General features: G+C 40.4%; 2 protein-coding genes across 5 annotated transcripts; one reads left to right on the top strand and one right to left on the bottom strand.

The window, feature by feature from the left end:
* Positions 1 to 364: 364 nt before the first annotated feature.
* On the top strand, positions 365 to 10,884 carry zgc:163098 (uncharacterized protein LOC100037380 homolog). Of its 4 annotated transcripts, none has more exons than XM_046411742.1 (24): positions 365 to 534; positions 1,555 to 1,636; positions 1,824 to 1,935; positions 2,444 to 2,553; positions 2,733 to 2,800; positions 2,885 to 2,991; positions 3,072 to 3,136; positions 3,217 to 3,382; positions 3,464 to 3,663; positions 4,256 to 4,299; positions 5,457 to 5,561; positions 5,650 to 5,716; positions 5,949 to 6,118; positions 6,211 to 6,373; positions 6,459 to 6,538; positions 6,623 to 6,710; positions 6,808 to 6,936; positions 7,083 to 7,272; positions 7,761 to 7,841; positions 7,919 to 7,982; positions 8,081 to 8,231; positions 8,943 to 9,053; positions 9,913 to 10,091; positions 10,187 to 10,884. In XM_046411742.1, exons 2-24 carry the CDS (start codon positions 1,562 to 1,564, stop codon positions 10,308 to 10,310), a joined length of 2,649 nt encoding a protein of 882 aa, XP_046267698.1. In that variant the 5' UTR covers positions 365 to 534; positions 1,555 to 1,561; the 3' UTR covers positions 10,311 to 10,884. The 4 variants fall into 4 exon arrangements, with proteins under 4 accessions (XP_046267698.1, XP_046267697.1, XP_046267696.1 ...); XM_046411741.1 differs by having other exon boundaries at positions 365 to 632; XM_046411740.1 differs by lacking the exon at positions 365 to 534 and adding an exon at positions 652 to 1,320 and having other exon boundaries at positions 10,190 to 10,884.
* On the bottom strand, positions 10,661 to 19,926 carry wdr44 (WD repeat domain 44). Its single transcript, XM_046411743.1, has 20 exons — positions 19,401 to 19,926; positions 18,578 to 18,611; positions 17,453 to 17,536; positions 16,424 to 17,033; positions 15,929 to 16,059; positions 15,726 to 15,821; positions 15,482 to 15,618; positions 14,892 to 14,975; positions 14,680 to 14,786; positions 13,956 to 14,107; positions 13,735 to 13,873; positions 13,577 to 13,638; positions 13,302 to 13,418; positions 13,054 to 13,176; positions 12,775 to 12,966; positions 12,566 to 12,667; positions 12,335 to 12,450; positions 11,962 to 12,089; positions 11,720 to 11,854; positions 10,661 to 11,647 (listed from the first exon to the last, which is right to left on the bottom strand). The coding sequence occupies exons 1-20, from the start codon at positions 19,475 to 19,477 to the stop codon at positions 11,559 to 11,561; spliced, it is 2,715 nt and encodes a 904-aa protein (XP_046267699.1). The 5' UTR covers positions 19,478 to 19,926; the 3' UTR covers positions 10,661 to 11,558.

The following is a 19,926-nucleotide window of genomic DNA, read 5'->3' as shown; positions in this document are numbered from 1 at the left end:
TGCATCATAGCTTAAATATCATGTGTGAATGTCTACCAATGTATTTTATGAACTGTACTTCATAGAAAAGTAAGAATGTGCCAAAAATATGTAAGCTACGCTTTTTCTTCCTTTTTTTGCATGGGCTGGTATATAATGAAACCTAAAATTAATTCAAACAAATGATTAAATCAGATGTGATGAGATTTTATTGCATGATCCTCTGTATTTACCAGATTGCTTCTGTAGTAGTAAAATGATCAGTAAAATGGAGGTTCATTTAAAGTCACTGTGGTATTTTTTAAGGACCAGGACCACCTACACACAGGTGTTTTATTCAAACATAAGACTTACTTACACTTAAAGATAAATCACCCCCCCCAGCCACAACACATAAGGAAGGACAAAGATAGAGTACGAGCACTCCATGAACTGTAGCAGTACACACACAAGAAGAACTTGAGTTGAATGAGTGCCTCCTTCATTAAGGGGTACGAGCAGCAGAAACGGGCTCACAATACCAGGCAGGCGGCGTCGCTCCCCAACTTCAGTCGGGTATCTCGCCTCTTGATAGCATGTTGTTATAGAAATCAGTTGTCGTCGCAGCCAAAATGGTGAAGCAATAGCATGACACAGTTAGAGTTTTAGCCAAGGTATGGAGCTATATGCATGCACTGTGGTCTTATAGTCTCCTCCTGTGCGGTCAGTTGCTGCAATAGAAGTAAATAAGAGTTATGTTAGGTTAGCTAGCTAAGAGGCACGTATTTACTGTATGACATCTAGAGTTAGCAAATGTTAGCGGTTCGAAAAGGATTTTCTTTTACATCTGTATGGGTTATTGTATTATCGGGATAATGGTTGAGGGAGAAATATCTGTATTCAGCATTACTCTGTGCAAAGGCTGACTCTGGATTAGCATATCGTTTCACTTGAGTTCCAGGCTAGCTAAGCTAACGTTAGCAAAGGGGGAGTGATAGCTTTAAGTCCAGGCCTTTACAGCATCGTTTATGTCGCAAACTGACTGAAATAACCTGAGCGTTAGCCACCCCTGTAGCAGACACCCGTGGTGCCTGTTTAATAGTTTGTTGTTTGGTGTTATCAAGTTGAAAACAGTTATATTTTGTCATGCAATATTTGATTGACTATACTTATCATGAACTTATCATGAGGGTATTACACCGGAAGTTTACATGTGAGATATAAACAATGCTAAAATTTGCTTTGTGTTGCTCACATGTGGAAAGTTTCAGTTTTAGCAGCTGTTTCAGAGCTTTTTGCCTGCATAATAACAATAACACATTTCCTGTATGTGTTATTTGACCAAAGAAGGGATACCATTAAGTAAGTGACTCAACATAAAACAGTTATATGCTGTTTTTGCCCTGACAATCACAACATGAAGTACTCTCTTGAAACGAGGGTGAAAGGGTTTACATGCTCACTTACAGAAAGGCTTTTCATGGATTGATGTCACTGTCATTCTTTTCATACTTAAATTAATTCACTGCAAAATTCATTTTTGCAAAATCATTATTATGGCAGTTTAGTACTTCTCTGTTTATTATTTATTTTAAGTTTTAGTATGGCAGACAGAAAGGGAAAACCTGATACTCCAATCAAGACACTCTCAAAGAAGAAACAAGAGCTCAAGAAGAAGGTAAGGAGATTGGGACGCTAAAACAGTGAAAAGTGCTTAGTGTTTTTTTAGATTTTATTTTTTTAAGTGGCATGCATGGAAATAAATCTGCATTAGTGATCACCAATCTTAAAGTTTTTAATATGATTCACAGTGAACGAAGGGAAGTATTAAGTTACTCTCTACTTGTTTCTTTATGACTTTGTAGGAGGAAGAAAAAGCAGCAGAGGTCTTTGAAGAATTCTTGGCATCCTTTGAGACCAGTCAGAAAAGTGGAGTGAAAACTTTTGTCCGTGGGGGCATTGTTAATGCAACCAAAGGTCAGCAACCAGAGCTGATAGTTAACAGCTACACTGCAAATCTGTTCCTCTTTTCCTGCATGACATGTCTGAACAAAAGATGAATCATCTGTTCTGGCAATGTTAAACAGAATTACCAAGACATATTACGATTGCTGAAAATAACTGTTGAAGAATTTCAGGCTAAACTTTGAAATAGTTCACCCTCTTAATTGTTCACTTCCCATATAAGAAAATATTGAGTGGTTTAACAAAATTCATCCACTCAGCACTCTGTTATCACTTTAATAAAAGAAACAAAGCTTGAGCAGCTCTCCAACTTACTGGTACACATAAAGACTATCCTTAAATTTAAATGACAACTGCAGCAAGACTGAGATTCAACAAATTTATATCAATTATTCTTGAAGCCACGTTCAGATGTCCTGCTGACCAACAAAAGAACAGTGTGGAGATTAGTGCACACCTAAATTACTACCGCATGCATTATTGGATAGTCAGCGCTCAGGGATTGCTATTTTTTCTGCAGAAGAGGAAACAGCAGAGGTCAAGAAAAGTAAGCTGTATCAACCTGCTACAAAGTTTGTCCCTGTGTCCCACCATGTCTCACCAGTATCATCTGCTGAAAGCAAAAAGTCTGTAAGTTTGTGCTCTTGTGGTGGTGTAATGGTATAAATACTGAATTCAATATAAATATTACTAACTATTTACACTTATGTTCAAATATTTTCAAACATATATTTTTGAATATATCACTTTTGTCAAAGCAATCAGTCAAATGTAATAATAACCACAATGTCTGCCTCTTTGATTAACAGACATTTAAAAGAAAGACAGAAGAAAAAAAGAAGAGTAATCTTGAACTCTTCAAAGAAGAACTCAAGCTGTAAGTCTTTGTGCAAATGTGCCTGACTCACTTCAGTCTGTCTATTTTTGTGGCATTCGTAAGCCTATTTTTATGTTATGTTAGAATACAAGAAGAGCGCGAGGAAAGACATAAAAGGAAGAAAAATGACTCTGAAGGAGGAGGAGGAGGAGGATATGGAGATCCGGACATACCGTTGTCAGGGCGATCAAGTAAGAGTCAAAATAAGTGCTCTATTAGTTGAAAATTGCTCCTCTAAATCATGCTAATCTAATTCTGTTGTTCCCTACAGCATTATACGACGACCTAACAGTGCCAACCACCACTAACCTCTACATTAGCTGCATTAGCCCAAAGGTAACGGAGCACACTGACTTTGATTGGCTTTGCACAGGATGGATGTACATTTCTCACTCTTGATTTGTATTGGTTTTCAGATGAATGAGGAGATACTGTGCAAAGAGTTTGGTAAGTATGGCCCCCTGGCTAGTGTGAAGATCATGTGGCCCCGAACAGACGAGGAGCGCTGCAGGACCTCCAACAGAGCATTTGTGGCTTTCATGACACGAAAAGATGCAGAGAGAGCTTTGGCAGCTCTTGATGGTATGCTTGACTCTTAAAAATAGGTTTGATTTAAAGGCTTCAGTAGCAGGTTTATTTGACGACCATTTTTTTGCGTCATAGGCAAAGTGATTATGGGCTTTGAAATGAAGCTGGGTTGGGGTAAACCGGCTCGCATTCCACCTCAGCCTCTCTACACACCGGTGGGGGTGAGGGCCACACCGCCACCCCCGTCTGGCCTGCCTTTCAATGCTCAACCAAGAGATCGCTTCCGCAACGACTTCACCAAGCCACTGGGCATGTCCAAAGGGGACCTCGAAAAGGTAAAATTAAATCTGTTTTGTTGGGTGTCTGCATGACTATTATTTCTCTGTAATGTGGAGTTTGAATATGCACTGCAGGTTCTCAGATTTAAGTGATAAGTAATGAGCATTAACTACATTGGGATTATGTGGAAAGAAAATACAGTAATTTCAAACTGAGTCAGAATAAATCCAAATCTAATAAGCAAAGCTGTAATGTGTCATCAATCATCATGAAAAGTTTGGAATCTTGCTGTTATTATGTTGCATGTTTGTTCTTTCATGTAATTGATCACATTGGTTGTATGGTGCCATGTCACAGGATGCAGGGGTTTGCCAGTGCACGGTTAGACTGTGTATAAAATGTTCATATAAACTTGTAGCTCTTAAATATTTGAAATAAATCAGTTCAGATTGTAGCATAAATGGTTTAACATCTCAGAATAATTTACAGGAGTATTAAAGCTGTGTCACCCTTCCACCCCCCACCCCCCTATTTCACCAACTATGAATGCTATCATCGTTTTCTATGCTGTATGTATCCTGCAGTGTTTCATCTGTACAAGTGCTGACTTTTTAATATTTTCACTATTTGATCTGACTTCACAAACAGACTCTGTCCGAAGCCGTAGTCAAAGTGGTTATCCCAACCGAAAGGTACACACACTCTTCTTACTACGACTGACCAGCTGTTATAACACAAGTGTTACAGGAGAAAGGTTGTGGTGCACTGTTCTTGTGTCCATACTGATTATTTTAGGCAGGAAGTTACAGTCGTATGAGCTGTTCATGCATTTGACCTATAGGACATGGTGAACAACCAAAAACCCTGAATTACTGCAACACTAGCTTAGAGCAGACGGTTCTTGTTGTAGATGTAAAAGATCCCCATGACCTCAGATTTACGTATACTGAATTTTTTTTGGACACTTGCATTTTCTCATTGTAGTTTGCTCCAATACTTCATGTTGTTCCTATCATACTATGTGTCATTGTGAGTAGCAGTAGACTTTGTAAATGACTGTTAGAGTAATTGATTTATACCAACATCTTTGAGCCCTGGGTTTCCCATGGGTTGGCTGAGACACTGCAGACGGATACAGCTAGAAGGCAGATAGATTTAACATGAACCCAAGTCAGAAGCAGATCTATGCTGGTGCCACAAAACAAATTAGGTGCTGCTTCAGGTTGTAGTGAGTAATTCAAAAGTTTGAACTGCAGTGGTAGACAAGACACTAAGACAACACTGCGTGGACATAACTGCCCCGCCCTGGTCCACCATAAGCACTCTGTGTAGCTGTCTGCAGATAATGTTGAAACCCTGATGCTGACTTATGTGTTGAATGTTTTATTGTCTGATACATTTTAAGATCTTATACAGCGTATCCTACTTTTGGTATATTTTTTTGTAGTTGAGACTAATCTTTTTGTTACAGAATGGCTAGACTTCACATTTGGACTGGGGCTTCACTTCTGAAAACCTGAGTCTGTGTTCATGAATAGATTGTGTCATTTGTGTGATTTCTTTTACTCCATTCATCGACACAGTGGAATATTAAAATATGCTGACGCTGTGTCTGTCCCACAGTGACAATGCAGTTTTGTACAATGAAATGTCCTCTGGACTGTCACCTTCTTATGGTCAGCAAAATAGCAAATGTCAGCAGTGTTAGCAGTCAGCCAGCAGTTTGCATGAGGCACTAGTTCAGTGTACAGAGGTAATAGAGATCTCATGCTGTAACTGACAGAGAGACGAGTGTGCATTGAGAGTTCTTACCCAAACCCTGCTCTGATACACTCTTCTGTCCCTGCAGGAATCTGTTATTCCTTATTCACAGGATGGTAGAGTTTGTGGTGCGTGAAGGTCATGTGTTTGAAGCCATAATAATGACCAAGGAGAAAAACAATCCAGATTTCAGGTGAGTAATGCTGTACCTGGTCGTGTGTTGGTCTTGTAAGTGACCTTGTGTTTGACATGTTTAATTTGCTCATTCTTTATTGTCTCAGGTTCCTTTTTGACAACAAAAGCCAAGATCATGTGTACTATCGCTGGAAACTGTTCTCTATCCTCCAGGTACCTTTTTGTTTTTACAACAAAGCCCTGTTTCTAAAAAAAGCAGCAACTTCCAGGAGTTTATTTGAAAGAACCGAAAATTGTCACTATTAAAGTGTTGGTCTCATTTAATGGGGATAGCTGTGTGAGTCATGCTGATCTGAATCCTCCAGTTCTTACAGATTTAAGCTTTTTTTAAATGTGTGTATCTGCATGTGAGTTTCCATGTGCCTGGCCTTCATCCTCACCACAGGGAGAGTCTCCAACGGAGTGGAGAACCACAGATTTTCGTATGTTCCGGGGAGGCTCAATATGGAGACCCCCTGTCCTAAACAACTACTCTCAGAGAGGTGAAGATAGGACAGAGACAGGGGACGATGCTCCCCCTGAAGAGGAGGTGAAGAAAGGGCAGCTCAGAGCTGAGTAAGTACAAGTCTAGCAGGCACAAAGACATTGATGTTTGTATTTTTCAACTGATTGCAGACTTCTGCTGTTCCTCTGTAATCACCATTCAGCCACAGACAGAGGTTGGAGACGCTACTTCGAGAACTGACTCCAAGCAGAGAAGATATTGCCAAAGTCATGCTGTTCTGTCTCGAGCGAGCCGATGCAGCGGAGGAAGTGGTGGGACACATCACTGAATCTTTCTCCTCGCTTCAGACACCCCTCCAGAAGAAGGCTAGTTTGCCTTTTTAATGCATAATAGCAAATCATTGTGACTTAAATTATATTTGAGGATTTTTTTTTCTTGCCCTTGCCACAGATTGCCAGATTGTATCTTGTGTCGGACATCTTGTACAACTCGTGTGCCAAAGTAGCTGGCGCATCGTATTATCGTAAATAGTAAGAGACTTAATCTGAGTTTAACTTTAACACTTATTCTATTTTATTTCTGCTCTATCTGACGGTTTGTCTCTGTCTTCTCAGTTTTGAAACAAAGCTAACACATATATTTGGAGACCTTAAGGCATCACACAAAAACATACAAGCCAGGCTGCAAGCTGAACAGTTTAAGGTAGTCAAGTCTTTCATTTGCCTCACGAAGGATGTTTACCAAAAGAAGAAGAAAAAATAAATACATAAATAAATATTTTACCATCCCCTCTCCACAGCAAAAGGTCATGAGTTGTTTTAGAGCATGGGAAGACTGGGCCATATACCCAGAGCCGTATCTAATCCACCTTCAGAATATTTTTCTGGGCTACTCTAAAGCAGTGGAGGAGCAGACAGAGATGGCAGAGGTGAGCTGAATATTCACCTGCTCATTGTGGACATTATTGCCTTATTTTTCTGATGGCATTTCAACAAATTAGAGAGCTGTTCATGTTGTAAAACATTTGATCATAAAGAAGATGACGCAAACACGCACTTGTCTGTCTACCTGTAGGAAATGTCCTCTGATCTCGATGGTGCGCCAATGGACAGCACAACTATCGATGGGTTACCGTTGCACAAAGATTCTGCGGATGACCTCGATGGCTGCCCCATGGGCTGGGACCCTCTAGATGGAGTTTCCGTTGACGACATAGATGGCGTTCCCTTAGGAGTTGCCGGTGATGACATTGATGGTGTGCCCTGTAAGTCCACCACATACTAAAAAGCAATTGTTTTAACCACAAGCCCAGTTTCCTGTTTGTGTTGCCATTTGTGTGTGCAATTTAAGCATGTTTGATCAATACACTGATTCACCTTCACATGGGTTGTTGTGAGCTGAGTGTGCACTCTAATCTCCAGGGAAACAAAGCAGGGCAAATACACACTTTCCTTAAACGGATTAATAAAGTCATTCAGCCCGTTAAAGGTCCAGTGTGTTGGATTTAGGGGATTTAGGAATGTGAGACAAGACGGAAGAGAGAGAAGGGCACTTTCACATTTTCAGTGGTCACCATCGTGGAGGGTGAGACAAGGGGGGACGAGTTGGTTGTAATCTAAGACCCACACCGCTAGATACCTCTAAATCCTACACACTGGACCTTCAAATGGTAAACATTAACCATAATCCTGGTGTGACACTTATCTGAAGATCTGTCCTTGTCCTCACCCAGCTGTCTCTTTTGTTCCCTAGTGGATGAGAGCAGTGTCCCTCACTCCAGAGTGCCTTTGTCTAAGTGGGAGAAGACAGGCGATACTGGAACATTTTCTCAAGGTAACACAGGTCAAGATGCACTGTGTTTCATATTGATGCTGTGATCATACTCATTTTCCTTTTTTTTCCTCTCTAAGCCAAGACAGAGTCTAAATGGGACGTTGTGGTGGGACAAGACAATGAAAGTAAAGTGAATGTAAGGTAAGGCTTCTGTCTACATTGGTGAAAGGTGTATACAGGACACATAAACAGTCACATGGTTTGGAGGTTTATTGTTCTCCTCTCATTCCTGGTGACAGTGTCAACTCACAGGATGGAGGTGAAGACTCAGAGTGTGACAGTAGCGATGACTCCTGCAGTTCGTCCAAATATGACAGCGTTGACTTCCAGCGCTCCCTCAGAGGTTTTCAAATGTCTGAGAGCAAAAGGAAAAGGCTGAGAGAGCTGGAGGCAAGTGCATCTCTTTCCCTCACAACTACCTTCATGTCCTCCTTCACTACATCCATAAACCTCCTCTTTGGTCTTCCTCTAAACCTCCTGTCTGGCAGCTCAGACATCAGCATCACTGCTCTGAACATGTCCAAACCATCTCAACCTGGCCTCTCTAACTTTATCTCTGAAACATCTCATATGAGCTGTCCCTCTAATGTACTCATTCCTTACACACTAATGAGAACATGATCCTGAATATTTCATTACATTTCTGTCTTTAAATCCACAAATGGTGGTTATTTTTTCTTGGATTTGCTCATGTCTTGTCTGTTTGCATGTGTTGTCTGAACACTGTTGTCTTTTCCCTTGTCAGCCAACCTATAAGTCCCCTAAATCCTACACACTGGACCTAATGGTTGGATTTGTTATATTTTTACTTCCTGTATTGTAATATTTGCTGTGATTCAACAGATCCCACTTTCAAAAGTCACACTTTATAACCACCTCAATATGTAGTTCCAAGAAATGTACCTTATTTACTTCAGTCGACGCTATTGAAATGTAGTTTTCTTGTGATTTTTATTTATGACAAGTTATTTAAAAGAGCAGATAGAGTTCGAGCTTCCCAACAGTGCTGCCTCTTGCACTGGTAGCAGCTGTTTCATATTATGAAAATATGTCAAATTATCATTCATAAATAGCAGAACTGATGAGATTTACCTGATGCAGGTAAAGGTTATGGAGATCCAAGATGAGCTGGAATCTGGCAAGAGGCAGAGGAAGTCTGGAATGAGCATCCAACAACAAGTGGAGCACTACAGGAACAAACTGCTACAGCAGGTGGGCTGCTGCACAGCTTTTTATCAGTGTAGCCTTTGATTCATACTGCACATTTCATTTTACATTTAAATACTTAGTGTCCTGATTATCTTGGCAATTAATTAAACAGTTATTTTTTCTGCAGCAAGGGAGATCTCTAAAGCAGAAAATGCAGCCATCACTGACATGTAACAGAAAGATTTCTTTAATTGTGAATGGTAAAGAGCAACATTTTAATGAATGCCTGTTAGTACATTAAAATTAGACAGAAAAAAAGGTGTTCCTAATGCAAAGCACTCAAAACCAGATACAACCAGTGTGCAACTACACAGTCACAGGGCTACCAGTTTCAGATCTACAGATATAGTCCAAAGTGCAGCATCTGCGAGGGAAAGTCTAGCTAGTATTTTTTGTTTGTTTGTTTCTGTTTCTATGTGCCATATCTGTTTTTCACAAGTTTAATTACAGTAAGAAGTGAGTTTGTACTACTCCAAGTATATATCTTGTTCTTTCCTTGTTAGTTTCATCCTGAGGACAGCTAACAGGGTTAGCAAGGACCAACATTTCTGCTGTGTCTACATAATGTAGTTTTGTGCTGCATTTTTGACACAGAAAAGAGCATCTAACAGACTGTTACTATCTGGACATGAACACGTAGACCTAAAATACAACTTATTTTTCCATTACTGTTGGTGGAACAGTTTGACAGCCTGACATTGACCAAGCAGCTCCCCCTTGTGGAGATTCTGCAGGCTGTTGAGGCATGATGAGAGGGTTTTGTGAACTACAAGCCGGGTTATGTGGTGTTTGCATCTTAACAGGCCGACACATAGAAGCGTACATCAAACTTCATTGGGATGTTTTACCCTGTCTTTTACAGGAGTTTGAAAAAGATGAAGAGAAGAATGAGACACTGACATCAAAGTTGAAAGACAAGTCAAAGGATGACAAAAGGGACCAGGAAAGGAGCAGAAAAAGTGAAGACGGAGACAGAAGGCAAAGGTGGAGTAGAGATCCTGACGACCAGACCCGAAAATCGAGGAGCATCTCTCCCTCAAAGCAAGTGCCATGAGATGTTTTTGTAGTGTACCAATACGTTCACACTGATTGTTAAATTCATAGTCAGTCTTATATCATGCGGTCTGCTCATTCAGCAGGACAAGGTCTCCCAAATGGGTCAAACGTTCCCGATCGCCATCTTCAGAACGGAAGGCGGGAAGGTCCAGGTCACGGTCGCCACATCGCTCCCACAAGAAGAAGAAAAAGAGTAAACACTGACTGGACTCTCAACTCTGGACCTTGTCATCCATTTGCTTGCTGGTGTCCATGGGCCACACTGGACTGCTGCAGTGCTCTTGGTCCCAACTTAACACTATCCATGCAAAATTATGCACTTTTTGTATGAGGAGGTCTGAACATTGTAACTAATTAATATATATTTGTTTTAATGTTTGTTTTTAAAATGATTACTAGAAGTTTTGCTTTAAACTTCTGACACTAAATAAATCACTGTTGGTGATGAGTTTATGTGTGCGTAGGGGACAGGACTGGTAAGGCCAAGTATCAGAATCAGTTACTTTGCAGGATGGGTGGCAAAGGTTGGTTAAAAACCTCATCAACAAGCATTCTTCAAGTTTCTGGGGATTTTTATTGAGGAAATTAATATAGCATCATTTGGTTCTGTTTACAAAAGCTGTAAGTATGCAATGTTAAACACTAAATTTACAATACTGTTTTATATAACATACTTTCATTGAACAAAACAATTTATCAAAAGTACTTAAGAGCCAGTATTATTTCTAAAAAAAAAAAAAAAAAAGAAAAGAAAATACCCAGCCCTAATTGTTAATAACCATATACAGATTTCCTGTCATCTGCTGAAATGTTTGATATCTTAGAGAAAAGCTTCAGATTGAACTTTAAAAAGCAATCTAGATTTTGTGGACAAAAATAATTTGTAAATAACATTTCACACCACCTTGCTTTCAAGACAAATGATTACACCTCTTTACACATGACACATTAAACTGTGACTGACATTAGGACAGTGTCTTGCACTTCTTAAGAAATAAAATTTTTCTGAAATGTGGGAGCAAAACAAACTAGTAAGGTGCCCGTACTGTTACAAAGAGCCTTGTAGCTGTACTCAGCCTTGACCCTACAGCCATAAATTTACACAGATATGTGAACAGATTTAGTTCCTGCTCAAACCACGCACACTTGGCATCCTGGCTCTTTTTTTCTTAATGCCAAACCATTCACAGTTGCTTGGTATTAAAGATAAAAAATAGAAATGTGACAGAAAATCACACCTTGTCTGTTTTGTACAGTTCTTCCACCTATTCCCTCATCTTCCATTTTAGGGTCCCTGTTCTCCCGAAAAAGCTACAGACGGCCTTGTCTCAGAGCAATAGCCATTAGGTAGTTGGCTGACGCAAGATGCCCCCTGACAGGCTGTCATTTATCTTTTCGACTGATCTCTGACAGACAGGCCTGAATGTGAGGAGCTGACAACCTCTCAAGTGCTCAGTACTTTTTTACATTGATGAAAACCTTGATGGCTCCGGTGAAGTCAGCAGAGAGTAGAACCTCTGTGTGATCTGTCTTCAGGGCTCCTGCAAAAGGACGGTGACATTTTATAGCACTGAAATGACAGTCTTAATGTTGTGAACCGAACTCAAACGTACCTGAGGGTATCGTTTCAGAGTCTGTGGAGTCCAGGCTCTTGCACTCTGCTTCTGGTTTCTCTGCTCCAGCTTCTTGTGGAACAATAAGGCCGGGGTGGGGTGCAAAAATCGCTGAGGTGACCACTGCATTGTGTGCTGAAAGAAAAGTAAACCTTTCACCAAACCATTCACTCATGGGAGAACAGATTAATTGGACAGGTAGATAAACTGAAATTATGTTTGTCATTCTGACACACAGCTACCTTTAATCCCTTCCCAGAAGTCATTGCGGTCCCGTCGTACAGATGTGAACTTGCTCAGGTCGTGATAAGTGCTCCAGATGTACACGTACTTATCCTCTGAGCCACTGACTATGAAGGAGTAGTCATGACTGTTGGAAGATAATCCCATGGTGAGTCAAGTTTTTTTCATTCAAGGCGTTCTGTGTTTTTACAGTGCAAGGTAAATATTCAAAAGAGCCCTGTCCCGTATAAAATTACGGCAAAAAACTATTAGGTGAAGCACAGTTTAGAGGTAACAAATAGGCAACGGCACCATCTTAAACTGCAGTTCATGGAGAGAGTTGTTACTTCAAAATGCTCAGGTTAAAACTACATGAAAGGGAACTATCCTCACCTGAAGCTCGCCTTGATCTGGCTGCTGCTGTTAACATAACCTTTGTATTTCATGGACAAAGACAAGTCCCTCAGGTCGTAAAGACGAATGCGGGAATCGTTTGAGGTCACCAAAATCTATGGGTCAGGTGGAAGGAGAGAAAGAGAAGGTGTTATTTAACAAGTCTGGCTGTATAATTATAAGGACATCAAACATATTGTAGATGTGTTTGTAGTGAAGAACAGGTGGTACCTTATTCTCTCCAGGTAGAGGTTCAATACCAGTTATTTTGCGTCCTACTTTGTTTCTGCCTCTGGTGGACCTCACATGAATTTGAGTGTGGTACTTCAGGCGCTAAGAAATGCATAAACACAAAAATACATTTGGTCAAAACCGGAATGAATACAAATAACAAAACCACGTATTAACAGAAAAAGAAAAAAAAAAGCTCAGCTGAGTACCTCCGTGTCATAGAAGATGCATCGGCCATCGTAGGTGCCAATAACGGCATACTTCCCATTTTGGCAGAAGTTAGCTGCGGTGATGAGGCGTGTCTGTCCATCCACCTCATTCCACAGCGCCACCTTCTTATCTGGAATGTTCCAGAGCCGTAGCTTTCCATCCAGAGAGCCACTTAAAAAGTATCTGTCATCCTGGGAAGCAAAAAGCGAGTGTCCTATAAACACAGTCTTGCGAGCCAAAATGTGCTGAGACAAGTAATACAAGGTGACTCAACTTACTCTGGGATGGAAGGCAATGGCTGTGACGAAGTCAATGTGCTGAAAACAGCAGAGACACTCTCTCCTGGATATGTGCCACAATCTGACTGTTTTATCCATGGAGGAGGAGAGGAGGAAAAAGTTCTAGATTTGACACAAAAAAGTGGATAAAGTAAGAAAACAGATAAAAAAAACAAGAGTCCAAGAGTTTCTAAAATCTGAGCTGAGCAGGAATAAAAGAATAAAAACAGATGGCAATAGGGCATCACCTTTGACCAGGACAAGTCCAAAAGGTCAGCTGTGTGACCTTTATACTTGCAGAAAGGGACTTGACGGAAAGGGGCATTCCTGTCTTCTGTCTCTGGGTCCTCTGCAGTACAACTTGCCTGAGGATGAGAGAACAATCTCTTCAGAAAACTAGACTCGAGACTATAAAATATACAACATTGTAATACTCAAACTATTACTAAAATAGCTTCTCATAATATTTTCTGGGAACACCGGACGATCCACATATCAAAAGTTATGCACTAATTTCACTTACGCCAGGATCATCCGATTTAGAGGAGCATAAACTTTCCTGAGAAGGAGAAGGTGAAACTCGACCTGGAGAAGCCAAAACAAAAAAAAAATCTTACTTAATCTCAGCTAAAATAATCAATCATCACACAACAAATTAAAATGAGATGTTAATGAGTTTACCTTCAGTGTTGTACTTTAATCTCATGTTATTGAAGTAGTCAAAGGCAGTCTTCAGGACCCAAATGCGGACCACATTATCTTGGCCTGCAGTTGCCAGCAGCCTCCCACAGTGAGAGAACTTCATTGTCCAAACAGCTCCCTGAGGGAAGGACAAAGATGATGTAACCCCAACATTCACTGGTTCTCTTCCATGCTAATAACAAAAACTGCGATCATCTTACCATGTGCTCTCCACTCAGGTCCTGCACAACCTTAATCTGATCAAAGTCAAAGGGACCCTTGAAGCTGTGTGCTGCCTTGAACTTGGCAGGCCTGGTGTAAGGCATGCCCTCATCGTCACTCGATGACGGATCATCCTGATCTGTATGGAACACTGAGGCCCACCCAAAACAAAAAGCACTAAGTGAGTTTATTAAAACATTTGCAGCAGCAGTACCACAAGTATTTCAAGAGCATGTGTTGGCATGGGGGAAACTGAGCATACACTTTTGTAACAGCTCAATGGTGTGATAAATACCCACAGGATGAATATGTCTAGATAAACAGATGAGACAAAGCTTCACGAAGCTAAGGAAAATAACTGATGTGCATTATTGGTGTAACAGAGTTTGCTGATGTTATTGATTTGTGGGTTATGATGATTTAGTAGTGCATTTAGTTGACCATTTGCCATTTGTGCTTATGACAGGGAGACAGTACAATTAAGTTATTTGTCCTGTAATAGCCTCAGCTTCCACATCCATTTACAAATGGCAATCTCCTGCTTGCACTCATCCATGCTCTGCACCTTGCTGTATTTATCAAAAGAAACTAACCACCCAATGTTTGGTGGTTCTAGAAACAGAAAAAAACACAGTGTAGTGTAACATATAGATTTAAGCTGTACGTTAACAACTTGTTTTCCTGATTTTTTATCATTTGCTCTAAATGACTGTGTTCACTTGCCTTCATCACGCACACTTTTCACTTTGTTGACCGCCTTCTCTCCATATTCCTCAGCAAGATGCTTGGCTTTCTTCACAGACTTGCCCAGGAATTTCTTAAACTGGGTTCTAATAAGAAATAGAGAACAGTGAATGATCATATTCTATATTTACTCATGGTGAAAATGGGAAGAAAATCAATTCCAGCAACAAGAAGCCACCAGCAATCCTTACGTTTTCTGTTTCAGTTTTCCTCCATCTGTGTCTGCCAGTGGAGCAGGAGTCTTGTCATCATCATCTGACTGTGCAGCATCATTACTGAGAGGAAAAAATAAAACAGATCAACTTCCTCTAGAAAATGTACCTGCTGTTTTTACATGACTTGGAATTTTTTAAATGTTTTTAATGTTGAACAAGAAGCTTATTCACTTGCCCAGAAAAAAAAGATTTTTCCCAGAAATCTGACTGCATGATCAAGTGTCTGGAATCAGTGTATTCTTCACACCTTTGACTTTGTTTTGATTGTACACTACATCATAAGTGGTGCACACTTTTCTCCAAAATTCCTGCCGTTTCATTAACTTAAAACATGGTTGCTTTTGTCTCTTTGCTGCCGACGTGGTTAGAAAATGTGAAATTAAATTAATCAAACTTGCGGCTGCTAATTGTGTACATTACTTTTGTTTTCACTGTGTGAGTAAGAACTGGCAATGCATGGTAGCAACGACGCCATCAAAACACATTGGGCTTCTCACAGAGTAGTTAACATATACTACGGTGTAACAACACAGCAGGTAATACAGGAAAAAAAAAAATCTTTTTACGTAATGTATTCCTTGGTCCTCCTCATGATGTGCAGAGTGAGGGGGTTGATCCCTGCAGGAAGTTTCTCCTCTGCCTGGATTAGAGGGATCTCTTCACCAGTATCCAGATTCTTGATCATCACACTGGCCAGGATTTCCTGTTTTTAAGAAAACACACAAGTTTATATTTGGTGAATAAAAGGCTGATGAAAGCATTGTGCAGGAGGTGGGGTTATGGCTTGGATTCAAACAAAGACACTCTTACTTCATCAGTTAGCTCTCTCCCTGAGTTAGAACGTGGACGCTGAGGGCCTGGAGTTTGTACTCCACTCTGAGATGAGGCCTGTTCCTCCTCATTTTCCTAAGAAAACAAAAAGAGCAACCAACAGATAAGCAAACTGCTACATGATAAATATAGTTTCATTTCTGAGCAGCTTTGGATGAGCACCAACAGAAGGCCTCACTGACCTGTGCTGTTACCACCTTGTCCCCACTGGTGGCGCTGGCCAGATCCAGGGAATGCTGCAACTCTTTGGTTAAACTCCTCACTGTGCTGCTAGGGGACACCAGGCCAGAGGGCTCCAGAGTATCACCGCTTACTGGACAGACAGCAGACAAGTGGACAATCACACAACAGAAAACTTCCTCTGAAAAACCTGTCACTTCCTCTGCCTGCTTTGTTTGGGTGTGTGCAGCGGTTTATCATTGTAATTGATCAAGGATAGTAATAAATAAAGATATTTTGACAAGGGCTAAAACCTCAAATATGGGAGGTGCTATGAGCTGCTCTTCCATTGTCTGCAACGCATATTTATCAAAAACTTACATATACTGGTAGAATTGAGCACAGTTTTATTTACATTTACTAGTTTTTTTGACAGTGGAGCTATAAAATTGATGAACATATCACACTTTGAACCAATGTAACACTTAAGTGTCTTTAACTGTGTAAGTTTTCTCTACCTTCCAGTCCACTCAGCCTCAGACACTCTTGGGACTTCTTAGATGGTAGGCTCTGCCAAGATGGGGGAGGCGGTCTCGGTGGAGGACCTCCACTGGGAGGGGGTGGGCGTGAGGGAGGAGGCTTTTTGGTGCTGGCTACAATGTCTGGTTCCACCGTGAATTGCCGTGGGGGTTTCACAGGCCCAGAGGAGTCTGAGTCCACCTGACTGTCTGTGAATGGGACCTGGTCGAAGATATCTGCCCGCCTCTGCTCCTGTTCCCCCCCTGCAACTGCAACAACCCCAACAGGCTGACTCTGGCCAACAGTGCTGGTGATGTCTGGGGGCTGAACACCTTCTTGTGACCCAACTGATGGTCCCGGGCGATCTGTGGGTTCAGGTGCAGGTATAGAGCATGCTCCGTTTGTCAACACACTTTCCTGTTGTTCCTCTGGCCTCTCAGCAAGTTGAGGTTTGAGAGCTGGTGCTGCAACCTCAGCAGGAACTTCCTGAGCATTATTATCTTCCTGTGGCTCTGGCTCTGCTCGTACATCAACATGTAGTTGATCTAACAGCTGAACCACCTCACCAACACTTCCCTTTTGACTCTCCTCAATGATGCTATCGATGATCTAGGAGGAAGAGACAATAACAGTTAATTTAAAGACATGATATCAGTGATGCAAGTTGATATGTCAAGCCTAACTACAAAACAACTATGTTGTCTATACATGTACCTATTCTTTCTTTATTTTCAGAGTAATTCACACAAAACAGCTATCCACACAGCCAAAGTGTAAGCCAAAATGTAAACCTGGGTGGTACAGCAAAAGGACACATCGCAGGATATATCATTTCTATAACACACCATCATATATACAGTATATAGCTTTAATTGACATCTTTGAGATCAACATGACACTTCTCGCAAAAAATAAATATCGGAGATCATGATGAAACCCTAATATTTGAAAAGCTTTTTCTCTTCTTCTGTTTCATCAGAGAAATATTTGTGGGACACAGTGTGTGCACTAACAGAGAAAACCCATACCAGTAAGGAATCATCTTGCTGACTTTCAGATGCAGCCACTCTGCCACTCACATCTTGTGCAGCATTTACTGATCTCTGTGAAAGCTGTTCAGGAAACAATAAAAACAAAAATTCTTAAACTGGCATGCAAGGCTATTCAAGTATATTCAGAGTGAGGGAAATTTATTTAAGAGTATCAGTATCTAACTAAAGAAATACATTATTAATGAGCACATTTCTTTAAAATTTCCAATGTTCTCTCATCCAGCTAACTTGTAAATGGCCTTTTTTCATTTGAAGGAGTCTGTTTGCCATGAGGGTAACCAGGCACCAAAGTCTATTCTAAGGTCTTCACACCAATTTCACTCATGCATGAACCACTGTCCCATGATGTAAATTACTTTTGATGCTAAATCAATGTCCACTAAGTACAGCGCTAATGTAGATTGTGTTGTAGTAGTTCTTATTTGCAATCTCTTGTGCATAATCTAAATTTCTGTTGTAACTGTCTGTGTGGGAGAGGCAAATAGAGCAATGACGCCAGATGATTCATTTCCATTTAATTTCCATTTTCCTAACTGACAAAAGGGAGGTGTAAGAAAACCATTGTGGGACACAGGCAACATGGCAAAGGGTTGAATATCTGCAGCCAATGATTCATTAATACACAGGTTGTGTTAATGTTTTCATACAAGACATCTTGAAGTCACGTAAGACAGGTGCAACTTCAAAAACTACTACAAACATGCCAGTCGCCCTTAGATAGTTAAGCACTTCATGTTAAAACAGCATACTGTTTAAATAAGTCTCAGTTCCTGGTAACTTCATTAAGGTCCAAGTCTAACCTAACTTTCAAAGTATTGAACAAACAGGTAGTCATTTTGCAAAAATAAATAAATAAAAATAATAAATAACTAGCACAATCAGATGCAATCTGGTGAAATTAAGCAGTAACAAACTACCTGAACAGATCCAATAAAGAATTCAGAAGGATACCAATACGATAAAATGTAATTAACTTCAACCTCTGTATTAGCTACCTTTACTTCATTTTCAAGCCTTGCCGATGACCTTAAACTATCATTCCCTTGGTGACTTGGCAGATACTGCCTTGTTTCAGCAGTGGCTGGGTTTAGACAAACATACCTGAGGCGAAGGAATGACAAACTTTGCAGGTGACCTAAAAAAAAAAACACAAAGGGCTACAATTGAAAAATGCAGTGAATGTCTAAGACACAATCCAAAATGAAAAACAGATGTTGAGACTGCTTTATCATTAAACAAATTATGTGGTTGGTAACAAATGAAGGAAAGACAACAAGGCTCTCTGCTTTAGTGGTGTACTGAATGCTTTTAGGGAATATAACTCAATCGTTCAAACAAACAAAATCAACCAGATACAGCCAATATGTGCAGAAATCTGGTTCCTAAAAAGATTAAATTGCTAACTCGATTAATACCATATGAATTCAAATGACTATCGTACTACATTGTTATTTACAAGGAGGCCTCCATTTCCTAACATTACGTTGAAAACATGTTTCCTGCCTAATGTTGACTTCAGTCATTGTGCCCACCATCCACAACCTGAAAGTCCCACAATGACAGCAAGTAACATCTTTTTTTGGTGTTAAACTATGTATTTGAAATGAAAAAGTAAATTTGATCGTAAGTATAACATCATGTGACTTGTGTGTTCCTGTGGACTCTGCCTGCAACAAACAGCTGCTGAACTCAAGTACACTATGTCATATTACAACACATTTTAAGGATTAAAATACAAAAGAGGAGCAGCTCAGTTATCGTAATCTATAAAAGTGTCCGTTCTGCTAATTTAACGTCAGTTGTCATTGCTAAGTATTCTAGATTCTCATAACTTAAGGCACATAAGAAAAAAACAAACAGAAACCCGTGTGCATAGGACACTTTCATATATCGTGATATTATTTAAAAGAAAGTGCTTCCTTACACTTTTGGAGATGGAGTAAAATTAACGTCCTCAGGAGCATCATAGAATTCCTCGGTGTCACTTGTATCTGACGCCATGCTAACATTAATTTAGCTCGCTAGCTCGTCAAAGTTAGTCGCCAGGCAGGTGTCTAAAAGCCTAACCTGCCAATGGAAGCGCTACACACATGCGCTGGCCTCCCTGTATACTGCCTTCTCCAGATTTATCTTACAATATAAAAGACTGGGCCCAGGCGTCGTCAAACAACCACTTTCCTGTCCGACGTCACGTCATAACGTTACAGTATGCTAGGCAAATGCTAGGCTAACAAATGTAATCTGGTCCTGCGAATGACCAGCGACTGATGCTAACTAGTTTTCCACCCTCTTTTCTATCTGTCTCGTTCACGGCACAGTATATTCCATGAGCACAGACACCAAAAAGCGCGTTTCAACGACAAACATAGACTTGGTCAACTGTCAAGCTGACGGAGCCATTGGACCGCGTCACAAACAACAACAAAAAAAAAAATAGGTGAGTCAAAGGG

Source organism: Scatophagus argus, chromosome 14 (assembly GCF_020382885.2).
Source record: "Scatophagus argus isolate fScaArg1 chromosome 14, fScaArg1.pri, whole genome shotgun sequence".
NCBI classification, from domain to species: domain Eukaryota; kingdom Metazoa; phylum Chordata; class Actinopteri; family Scatophagidae; genus Scatophagus; species Scatophagus argus.
Note: the sequence above shows the minus strand (reverse complement) of the source record. Positions and strands in the feature narration are given on the sequence as shown.